This window comes from Cariama cristata, unplaced genomic scaffold (assembly GCF_000690535.1).
Source record: "Cariama cristata isolate BGI_N322 unplaced genomic scaffold, ASM69053v1 scaffold42384, whole genome shotgun sequence".
Taxonomy (NCBI): Eukaryota; Metazoa; Chordata; class Aves; order Cariamiformes; family Cariamidae; genus Cariama; species Cariama cristata.
Window position 1 is genome coordinate 23,312 of NW_009614316.1, and position 12,075 is coordinate 35,386.

At 34.8% G+C, this 12,075-nt stretch overlaps 1 protein-coding gene across 4 annotated transcripts in view; it reads right to left on the minus strand.

Moving 5' to 3' along the window:
• Nucleotides 1–10,468, minus strand: part of ZNF143 (zinc finger protein 143) — a 26,510-nt gene extending 16,042 nt beyond the window's left edge. Inside the window, exons 1-6 of one of the 4 annotated variants that reach the window (XM_009699344.1) lie at nt 10,354–10,468; nt 9,453–9,545; nt 8,917–9,000; nt 8,610–8,690; nt 7,288–7,484; nt 3,281–3,355 (exon numbers count right to left, since the gene is read on the minus strand). In XM_009699344.1, the coding sequence (XP_009697646.1) occupies nt 3,281–3,355; nt 7,288–7,484; nt 8,610–8,690; nt 8,917–9,000; nt 9,453–9,545; nt 10,354–10,465 (642 nt within the window). In that variant the 5' untranslated portion in view covers nt 10,466–10,468. Of the gene's footprint in view, nt 1–3,280; nt 3,356–7,287; nt 7,485–8,609; nt 8,695–8,916; nt 9,001–9,452; nt 9,546–10,341 lie in introns of all 4 variants that reach the window. The other 3 variants (XM_009699342.1, XM_009699343.1, XM_009699346.1) reach the window with 3 other exon arrangements.
• Between the last annotated feature and the right edge of the window lie 1,607 nt (nt 10,469–12,075).

Here is a 12,075-nt window from a genome sequence, read left to right on the forward strand (position 1 = left end):
TACCGAGGTGGTTCAAATTCCCCATAAGGACCTCGGCCTGTGAACACGAGGCTTCTTCCAGATATCTGAAGAAGGCCTCATCTTCTTTCTGATCAGGCAGTCTGTAGCAGACAGCCACCACAACGCCACCCACACTGCTCTACCAACTAATTCTGACCCATCAGCTCTTGACTGGCTCATCACCCATCCCAAAGCAGAGCCCTGTGCTGTCCTGCTGCTCTCACATGAAGGGCAGCTCTCCCTCCTCTCCTTCCCCGCCTGGCCTTATTAAAGACGCTGTATCCATCCATCACAGCACTGCAGTCACCTGAACTATCCCACCACATCTCCATCCCAACAAGACTGTAGCCCTGCAACTCTATCTAAATTCCCCATTCAGATAGATCAGAAGTTTGATTAAGAACAACTTCCCTATGAATTCTTCAGGGAGAATATCCCGCGTTACCTTCAGACTGTTCTTAAGATGAAATATGCAAAGTTGAATACGAAATTTTTAATGAACTGAAATGTACAACTCCACCACTTCAGAAAAGCTTCTCTAGAACCATGGAGAAAAATATAACCTCATGAATCAAGAAACCTATTACTAATACTATTGTTTAACCTATGATACCATGAATCACAGAAGTCACTTCAATATATTAAGGATCATGAAGATGATGCTTGGTTAAGCACCTGCCCTTAAAGCACTGATTTGTTTTTTCTATCAGTAAACCTGCTAGTATTTCTTTGTTGTTTCAGCATATAAAAATATGCATATAGTTGCTAAGATCTGCTATTAAGCTGAAGCATGCCAAAGTTTAAAAGAAAATTAAAACAGTTCTATAATCAATGTGCTAGTATCTGTAAGGAAATAACCAGACATAATTTTATCAATATTAAGATTTATACCAAGCAAGGGGGGAATAAAAACAAAACACTTCAGAAAAAATCAGTTGAACATCACGATCATTTGTTTGTTCAAACAACTGTTTGCAGAAGTATGTGTTTCTTCACAATACATTAGCTGGTATGACTTGAGGGTTATTAAGAATTCAGTTAGTATTATCATTCAACAAGGACAGATGTCGTATTAAAATTACTGTTCTTAGAAGGTAATACACTCTAAAGAAACTAAAAAAGAAACTAAAAGGCACAAAATCAAAAGAACATAGCAAATAAAACATCTTTATAATAATGTGAAACTTGTTGAGAGGAATTGTGTACTTCAAAGTACTTTTAAATAGAAAAAAATTTTAAAAAATCCTAATTTTAAAAGAAATCACAAATGCATCCTTAGTTCAGACAGGTAACACAGGAGAACAACAAAGGTAACAAAGATCTCAGATAAGATTTTTATATTGTATACATACAAACTTCAGTCAAATGATTCTGCTTTTATGATGAACAGATGGGTATGACAGGTTTGAAAGGAAATACTGTGTGACATCCACATACGTAGTCTTGTTTTCACATGTAGAAATCACAAAGAGGTTTTATGCTTTTTTTCTTTGGTGAAAAACCTAACCACACACACGTTTGAATGACTACTTAGCAGCATGACATCTGTTCTGTTCTTGTATTACTTGCGGACTTTAAAAGTTTATGAATATAGACTTATTTAATACTGTATCTAAATAGGAGACTTTTATCACAAGTAATGTATTATTTCAGAATGAGTTACAAGTAGGTATCTACTTAAATCAAGATATAAACATGATTCAGATTTTCATACATAACTGATAGCTTTGGGACCCTTCAGTTGGCCAACGGAAGCCACCTTATAGGGGTCAGAATTTGAGACTAAACCTCAATACCTTTTGAAATATTAGATTTTTTTTGTTTGGAAGATACAATGCTCCATAAGATTGGCACATTTCCATATGGCATATGTGTTGCCATGCATGTGTAAAATAAAACAACATCCAGATTCTCTTTGTTTTGGGGCTGAGGCTGAAACAAACATGTAACTGGATACTGGTTAACAGGTCATTTCACTTAATAGGCTCTTCCAGGTAAAACCAACCAAGATCTTATCTTACTCTTCCTTGAATTTTGCATTTTGCTGAAGTTGTATCCCTGTTCCAACATACAAGTGTGCAAGACCTCTAAATTTCTTGATTTTATTTTATGGAATGTATTCCAATACCATAAATAATGCATGTATTAGCTATTCTCTCCTTTCACAGTCATGCCACACAGGCAACAGTGGAGTGTCTGTGGCTTTAAATATTGTGGGACCTAGCTTTTAAAAAAATTAAGAATGGATAATTTTGAGGTAACTGTCACAGGTAAGCCTATAATTCTTCCTTTCACAGATACTGTATTTTACCTTGGAAGATCTTTTTCCTCCTTGTTTAGTTCATTATCTCTTAAATCAAACAAATTTCTCTGACCAAACCTTTCACAATGCAATGACATTTCCGTTTTTGATTTTCTCATTTGAACATGTGAGGGTATAGGGGTTGTTTTATTATTTTTGTTGTTGGTCATAATTCTTTGAAGCCCAGAATGCATTTTGCTTTGTCTTTTCCTTTAATAAAATATGTTATGATGACAAATACCATTCTCCTTACATAATTTTATAGATCCCAGGTAAAAAAAACTTTGAGACTTAATAAGTTGCACCTGTATTTTCCATTGCCCTTTGAACTTTTTAAGTTAGTATTTTCACATTGAAAAGGTTTTTATATTTCTACATACTAACAACATGAATACAGAAAAAGAAATGGAAGTATTTTTCTGCTTCTTTAAGCATTCATTAGGAGCAACACTCTTATCTACTGATGACTTACAAAACCTGCAATAAAAGTCAGGGACTCTAACAGAGCAAGTAGAATCAAAATAAGTCACCACAGAGAGAACAGTTCCAGACATATGTCCAGAATTGTCTCTCTTGAGAAGAAAATAATTCATTAATTGAGTCAGCATTACTTCTGCTTTAAGGACTATAAAAAGTCAGTTCATTCTCTAGAAAAGAACTTCTGAAATACTTACACCTTTACTGATTAAATACTCAGGTCAGCTTGAAAAATCTTAGAGATCCAACATAATTTTTAATTACCTTTTAACAGAAAAAAAACCCAAAAACAGTAAGTATTAGAAGATCTTTTAAAAACCCTGTGAAAGGATCTTGTACAAAGTGAGAAATATGACCTATCTGTATAGGTTTGAGATCTAAAATTCCTGAAGGGTAGCAGCAGACCCTACTTCAGAGCTACACAGTGCTACCTATCATGCATATTGCTGGGCAGAGAAGACAGAAGAAAGACATTTAATTATTTTGCATTGGGCTACATACCTGCATTTTTTTATCTTGTTCATTTTCACCTATCATTCCTGTGCCACTAACACTGTCATTTCCATCAATAGACACCTGAAAAATGAAGTTGAAATGGGAAAAATATTTACAGGTTATTTTTATTCATCTGAAAAACAGAGGATTACAGACAGTTCCTCAGTGCTTATTATTTCATAGCTCTCTAGCTCCCTCTTGAAACATGATTACCCTATAGTACATTAGCTTACATGAAAATCACCACTTGTAGCACCTGCATTATAGAATAAGTAAAGTGAGCAGCTCAAGGTTGTCTTAAATTAAGGTAGGAAAAACTGCAAGAACCAAGTATGTTAAATTAATAGACTGACAAAAGTATTAAAATTAATTAATTGAACAATACTGAGTTCTGACAGGAAAAAAAAAGAACATGTTTACTTCTTTAATAATAGGGGTATATGTCTCACTCCCTGTTAAGCAGAATTTACTTGTTTTGAACAGCACAACTCCTTTGGAATCAAAATACCTAAGACAATGTGTTACATCTCAATTCAAAATAGTCAAATTACAACAGCTGAGCAAAGACTTGTGTATTGCTCAATAGGTTTATTTTTAAAAACTGTCTGCAGGAGGAGAAAGGTACTGCTGCTTTCCAGGGAGCTTATAAAAATATTTGAAGAGTAGTACATGTTAATTTTAAATTTTTATTTAAATAAAAATATAATTGCCCAGTTTTTAAAAAATGAACAAACTCACACACATCAACTCAAAGAACAGCATCTTATTAGTCAGTGTAGAAAAAACTAATTTAAAGTATACTTTACATAGTTTCCCATTCCTTACTTGCTTCTGTACTGAGCACAGGCATTCACAATATTCTCTGCATCCATTACACTGAAGGCTGAGATTGATGCACCTAAATCTAGTCTAAGTGATTTTATTCTTCTCTAAGAGTTCTGCAGGAACACTACCTCAGCTGGTATGCTTTTGCCCTTTCACTAAGGAGGTCATAGCAGGCTCCTGAGAACGTTAATGGTTGTGTAAAGCACCTCACTCAAAGCACCAGCTACCAACATTTTGCCTGGGGACTGAAGATGAACTTGTCCCCTAAGAGGTTTTCAGACTTACTATCTTTCTAAATTAGATATTTGTGTGCAATATACTTTTGGCAACTTTGAGCTACAACAGTGAAGAGGAAAGTGCTGAAGCAGAGGCAAGTTTACATTACAGAGAGACTGCAAAGAGAGTCTGCAAGCAGGTAATTCTCGGGTGTGGTGATTTTTTTTTTTTTTTAAAAGGAAACAATAGCCATTTGGGGACCTTCTCCTGCAGAATTTTTGAAGGGAGGGAAGAGCCTGCACAGAAAGGAGACTTGAATCACCTCACTCTGAAATTCCTGTTGTTGGTTGAGAAAAGAACTGCTGACATCAAATTAAAATGCCATCAACGCCACTGGAAACAAATGATCCAAACGGAATGTATGCACATGCGTGTAGACATACACAAATCTCAGGAACTGTACTTTGTCAGCAGCTGGGATGTCACAGGAAAATGGCTTACAGAAGAAAAGTATGTGTTGTAACCTCTTCAAAATTCCATTACATGTCTTCTGACTTTATGTTCACTGAAAGCCATGATCTCTTTTTCCTTGGTTGCTCTGGGAGGAAGGTGGCATTGACTTAGCTCAAAATTAAGAGGACTCCAGTTAAGTCTTTGCATGTGCTCTGCAAGATGTGGGAAAGTAGTACTATGCCTAAAGGAGAAGCAAGGGACAATGAAAAATGTACATGTTCCACCACTTCCAGTGAGCTTCTCTGTAGTCTTCTTGGATCTTTTTGTATGAACTCTCTTACAGAGTTTCTACATTAATCTTGGGCAGCCTACTGATCTTTGCTATTTCTGCCTGGTATGTAGGACAGGGGAACAGAGAAGAACCACATTCTCCAGATCTACCTTTAAAATTTTCTTCACTCTTAAGAGAAAACCTTCAAAGTTAATAAAAAAAGTAAGACACTCGATTTTAAACCTCTTTTTCAGCATTGGGAGAATTCTGGAAGGATTCCAAGGAAGATCTTCGAGTTCCTCCTAAAAGACTGTCTCAGATTCTAAAGAAATATTTAGCCTGCCTTCAATTAAGAACACCTATACGCAGTCAAACTAAAGGTCAATCTAGCGCACCATTTTGTTTCCAACAGCAGCCACTGGCAGATGCTAGAGAAGACTAAAGGAATAGGCCAAGCGTATAGTGATACATACCCAGAAATATTCTCCCAACCTCCAAGCAATTTGTGGCTTAGGAAATTCCTGAACGAGAAGTCACATGTTTCTACCTAATAGCCCTGGATACATTTTTCTTCTATGAATTTATCTAATTACTCTTTGAATCCAGGGACATATTAGCATCCACAGTATCCCACAAGCAGTTCATGGCTTAACTTTGTGCTGTTTGAAAAAAGTATTCTTCCCTTGTTTTACTTGAACCTGTCACCTGAGAGTTTCATCTGATGTTTCCCAGTTCTTACTGGGAAATGACAATGACAAGTCACTACTCTTCTTTGTGCCACTTAATTTTTTATAAAATGTTATCATATACTTACCTTGTGTATTTCATATGTTTGGTCATCATTGTTGCCCCTTCCTGTACCTTTTTCAATGTTCCTACACCAGCTGCTATGAAAAGTATACATTGCTTCACTATGAAGCGTACACGGACATGGAGTAGAATCACAAAACCACATTTCTCCTTTTAAGAGAAAGACAGGGTTGTGATGATTGAGCTATTATTTGCTTTTGTACGTAAAAAAAGTGCAATACTTGGAAACTCACTTCTACTGACTTTCCCTAAGAGGTTCTAGCACTACCTTTCAGAATAAGGTTCTGAGATGAAAGCTTAAACAAAATAAACAGAATTTTTCCTAGACACATACAGTACACTACAGAAAATAAATTCACATTACAGAATTAAAAAACACACGTTCAGATAAATAGAACAAGAATGCAAATTTATTTGCATTTCTTCTGTTTCTTCTTCACGTTCTCAAAACAGAAACTTATAACTAATTGCGATTAATACAGCTCCTTGCTAAGAAGGACAAAGTTATGATTGGTTTAAACCTGAATTAAATAGTAGCTAGGGAATGTGTAAAAGCTTGTCACTACAGCTCAACTAACCTTGAATTACCTTTTACTTTATGAAATGTTAAGGCATGGCCAAACACAACACAATCTGACTGGCTCTCAGGATCTCTCAATTATAACAGACAGAAGCATAATGGAAAGAATAGTGTATAAGCCATTTAATTATCCTAACTGGCCTTCTCCCAAAATCTGACAACTCTCAGTAACGCTAGAAGACAGATTTTAAAATTTATTCTGCTCTTTTACAAGCACTGATGGTAATCATCCAGGAACTGCTGGGACACTGTTAAACTACAAAGTCATGGAAGTTGCACTGCCCATCATGCATTACAGAAGTCCAGCAGAGTGGACAACATGAATTTTGAGCATATGACATTTTACTATTGAAAGCATGGATCAAAGAAGTTTTTTCCAAACCTAGTAACTGTTTGTCTGCTTTATACTTCATACCATGCATTGTCCTTGCCCAGTACATCAGGTCCTACTCCTCCCAATACAAGAAAAAAAATTTAAAAAATAAAAATCCAGCAATAGTGCCCGAACAAGAATAATTTAACTTTGTCCTTCTTTCCAAACAGTGTCCTCTCAAGAGGCTCCTTTCCAATGTTATATTTTAGAGAAAATTATTATTTAGTTGTCAAAATCACTTTCCAAATCAGTTTGACTCCACATCATTTCAGTGTTCAATCTTTTGTTCTTTTTATGCAACACTACATGCTGGGGCTGCTCATGATAGTGAAGCATTGTCATGACAATTTGGTGTTTGCACTTCTAAGAGTCTGAAGACTCTTTTAATTATCATTTTAATTCTTAGATCACAATTGGCTTTTGCTGCCAAATATCTTGTGATATTACATTAAAACATTATGGATAGAGAAAATGTCTTTCAGTACCTTGGCTGCGTATTGCTCCAAAGCACTGATGGTATCTGGGTCAATGGCAGCATCTCCTGTATGAAGACCTGCCACTGTGCCGTCAGCTTGAATGGCTAAAATGGTATCTGACTGTGGCATTTGCACTGTGTGGTGAATGTAGGCAGTAGTTCCATCCTCCAGCTGTACTGCTTGTAATGCACTCTGGTCGTAACTGTCTGAGAAATAATATTACAAAGTGTTATGAAAGAAAAGGAATAGCAATGTCTGCATGTTACATGAGAAACTACTGCTGTTTAGGAAACATCTCCTAAAGTCATATATATGTATGAAATATATTAGAAATAGAACCACTAGCATATAAGAAATATAAACATTTAAAATATTACTATGAATAGTATTGATGAAATTTTTTTCCAGACAACACCTCCCAGACCTTTATTTCTGCACACTTATGAAAGTGCAAAACCAATTTTATATTGGTCTAGCTTTATTTATAAAGGAAACCAGAAACACAAATATGCTTTCCATTTTGTATCCACTCATAATAAAATGAAAATAATGTAACACGTGTACCAATGTCAATACTTCAGATTTTAGAATTCATAAATCTGATCAATTTTAAGAACAGAATCATGCAAATATGCAAAAGAAACACATAAAATATAGGATGACTTTTGAGGAAGAAATTCTTTATTATATTCTCTCTTAGTATTGCTGATTGTAGAATGTAATTCTTGTCACACTAGTTTAAACAGACTTAAAATAGTTACTTGTTCACTTTTTGTAGAGAAGTAGTACTATTTCCAAGACTAGTGTAATCATCTTCTGCAGAAATCTAAGTTATCTTTTAAAATAAATATGTTTGCATTCCTGACTGTCAGTTGTCACATTTTCTGCCCTACTACCTAATAGCAAAATCATCAATAGCAGGATCTTTAAAATTTAAATCAATCTCTACATTCTTTAGCTCAAGAAGGATTGATTGATTGACTCTTACTTGCTTTCTCTTCTCATTTTCGCATGCAATTATTGCTAAAATCTGTATAAGGGCTTACAGTCTCTACTAACATGACATATACTTACTTCAATGTGATTCTGGGCTAAAAAAAAAGTGAAATACACTGGGTTTGCTTCTGTTTATAACTGTTATATGAGGCCCAAACAACGAACTGAACCAGACTCATTTCAATAATTTCCAGATATCACAAGGTAAAAGCAACAAGTAATTGACATTGGGAATCACACTAAATGCTGTCATAGTCTAAAAGAGTACTGTAATTTAGACTGCTGAAGTTCTATTGAACTCCAATGTAATAAATCACACTTCAAAAAAAACTTACCTTTCGAGGTGTGATGAATAAATGCCGTAGTTCCATCTTCCAGCTGAACTGCTTGTCCATCTTCCAGACGCAAGCTGTCCCCTGTTCAGAAGAAATAATTGCAATGCTTCAACAATAGTTTGAAAAATCCGTTAGTTGTAAAGATTAAACACTAAACACCTAGGATTACAAAACACCTAAGATCTCTTCATGACTGTTTCCATTAAAATAAGAAATCAAGCTATTATAATGACCATTAATTACTTAATATCAGTATTTATGAGTAATAAATTATTTTAGAATATATTTATTGTATTATTACACTTACTGCTTTTAGGCATGGGTACATGTTGAACATAAGCAGCAGAACCATCTTCTAATTGAATCACTTGGCCGTCCATTAATTTACCATCTGAAATACACAATTAGAATTCTTAGAAAATATCCTGTATGACACATCACAATTTAAACAGACAGTTGATACTTTCTGGATTAAATTATCAATAAAATATCACCAAGAAATAATGTTTGGTAAAGAGTAAGCACAGTATGACTATACAGAGGTTTTAAAATTCTGGGACAAAAAAAACCCGAAAAGGCCAGATGTCCTATCCAGTAGACAGAATGTTGATATTTGGGTTGAAGTGTAAAAATAATCTCACTTTTGTTTGACTTATGTTCTGTATTCAATACTTACATCGTATTAGTAGCAGAAGTACAGTCTTACTGTAATACCTGTAACTCCCAGTTGGAGTAGGAACTTCATAAACATTGTACAGATTTTGCCTGACTTTACAATCCAAAGACAGGGTTGAAAAGAGGAATACGATTTCAATACCAATCAACTTCTAGCCATTCACCTACCTTTAGAATTGTGCTGTATGTAAGCAGTGGAGCCATCAGCCAGGGTAACTGCTTGCAAACTCACACCTTCCATGTTTTCCAAGTTATCACCGTCTAGCAAGGAAAAAAGTTCATATTCACTATTACCAGCATCAAACCCTAAAAATCCCAACTTAACCACCACCATAAATGATTACATCCCCTTAAAGCATAATGTTTTCAGAAATAATAATAGGAAACAGTTCTTAATTGCTTTCTGTTTTTTGAACCTTGAAATACACTATGGTCCTATGTTCAAGATTTTGCTCCCTAAACATGACAGCTAGAATGCTACTTTCCTTAACTAAAAAAGTTACAATGTCACTGAATAAATAACTACAAAGTGGAAGTTTTAGAAGAAATATTAATTAGGTCATGCGTGTCAACACTGAAATAACGAGAGATATATATATCTGTATTGATAATTTTGTTCTGTACCCTAGTACCTGTCATTAATAGACACAAATCTATTTAGAGTAACACACAGATTTAGGAAAAAGTTTTTAAACACATAAAATCATAACAAAGCCATTAGAAAACATCAAGTTTAAACCAATCCTAGATCACAAATCTATTTTAGAATTCAACTTGTTTAATACATACTTAGATATAAACTGAAGTTACAAAGTATAAAACAGTAAAACTATAGTGAGAATAAAGTCAGATTTTATATTTCCTATTTTGGCACATTTACACTCCTATTACCTTAATTAAGAGATCATTTCCTTTCAGAATTAAATTAGTGAACTTAATCTCATTTAACTAAGAATAATTTCTGTTAGATTTTTCATTTAGAATACACTAGGTAAGTTTTAAGAGTTTTATCTGATTTTCAAACAGAAAAGACACAGTAATGTAGAGGTATTTTAACCTGAAAGTTCACCTTGCACAGCTACAGCTTCTGTTAGACAGAGTGTCACATGCTGGGCCTCCATTCCTCCTCCAGAAAATTCAGTCATTCCCTGAGAGTCTCGATTTATCTGAGCTAATAACATTGTCTACCTATAAAGAAAGTATTCACAAAACACAGATATAAAATTTAAATATAGAACCAGAACTAGTTAAAGACAATCCAAGTTTAATTAGATTTTTATACAGCTGCTACAAATATTTTGTTACCTTCCACATAAAGAAGATGCAATGAATGATTGACTTCCCTGCAAAATACTTCAGAAGGGAAAAAAAAAAAGTTATCCGAAGTGTGTGAATAATACTGCCTTAATTAACTAAGGCTGTTAAGAAGTTCAGGTAGCAGTTACTAAGTACATCAACCACACTTAGATTTCAGTTAAATATGAATTATTCAACCAATGTATAAAGAATAATGGTGGTAATGATGGTATAAATAATGATATCTTTTTGTCCCCAGAATTAAAATAAAGCTGACAATTCACCACAGTAACCCATGACAACAGCAGGGCTTTAACCATATAAATTAAACATCTCTCCAGTGCCAGTTAAAGGTTTGGAATCTATCACACACTGGGAAATACACACTTCATTAGTAAGTCTGACTGAATGATCCAACTATTTCCCTAAACTTTCCAAGAAGGCTTCTATTTAAAAAAAAAAAATTAAACTCCCTCCTTGAAAATAATAAAGTATCTCATGATAAAATGCATTACTAAGACAACAGAATAGTGATTAGTGAGCGACTGCATGTATCTCTCAGAACCAGATACAGCCATCCCTTTGGATACCGATTTTTTTACCTAGGCATGTTTCAATATGGGACATTAAGAAGTCTACTGAATCTGAAAGGCTGTGACTAGTTTTCAGTATTACTAGATTAAGAAGCTACGAAGGAAATATATAATGTTGCATTCTACTAACTCAGATGTTGGCTTTCACCACAGGAAAAAAAAAAAAAACAACAAAAAAGTCACTGAGTTCTGCAAGCCCTTTAGTTAATGTAGCATACACTTAGATGTGGATGAAAGAAAAAAAAAAAAAAAATCGCACGGAATGGCAGTCTAGGCTAGACAGCATTAAAGCAACTTCCCCCCCCACTCCAACCTCTTGATAGTCAAGAGCTTTTCTTATTGTAAGAAGCAGTTAGATAATCTCACAAAAAGGTTACAGATAAATAATCAAAGCTTTTAATCTTAGTATGGTTCTATGACCTGCTGATTTATAGTTCAAGGCTGAGAAGAATAACCTAGGTTTTTTAATTTACTCATGATTACACTTCTAAATAACTAAACTCTTTTTACCTCTACAATCCAGAAATCTGCCCTTGAACGAGCAACTCACGAGCAGCCTCAAAGACCAGCGAGAAACTCGCGCTTACGTAAAAACTAAATAACAAAAGCAAAATTAGACCATTTAGGTATTCCAGCATGCCTGCAGTATTTAAAAGGTTTGGTACAGTAATTTAGTAGATGCAAATTATACCCAAGTAATATTTTCCAAATACATCCAAGTGACTTTGAACCAGATGCTATTTCCTAGAGAGGCAGGCAGCTACAGAAGTTTCCTAGTCTCAGCGGAGAAAAAGCTGACCCACACCCAGGCGCTGCAGCTCTGCTGCTTCTGCTGTCTGAAGTGCTTTAACCCTACTGCTGTGCACAAACCAAACGTGTGGCTGCGGGTTGAGCCCCACTAA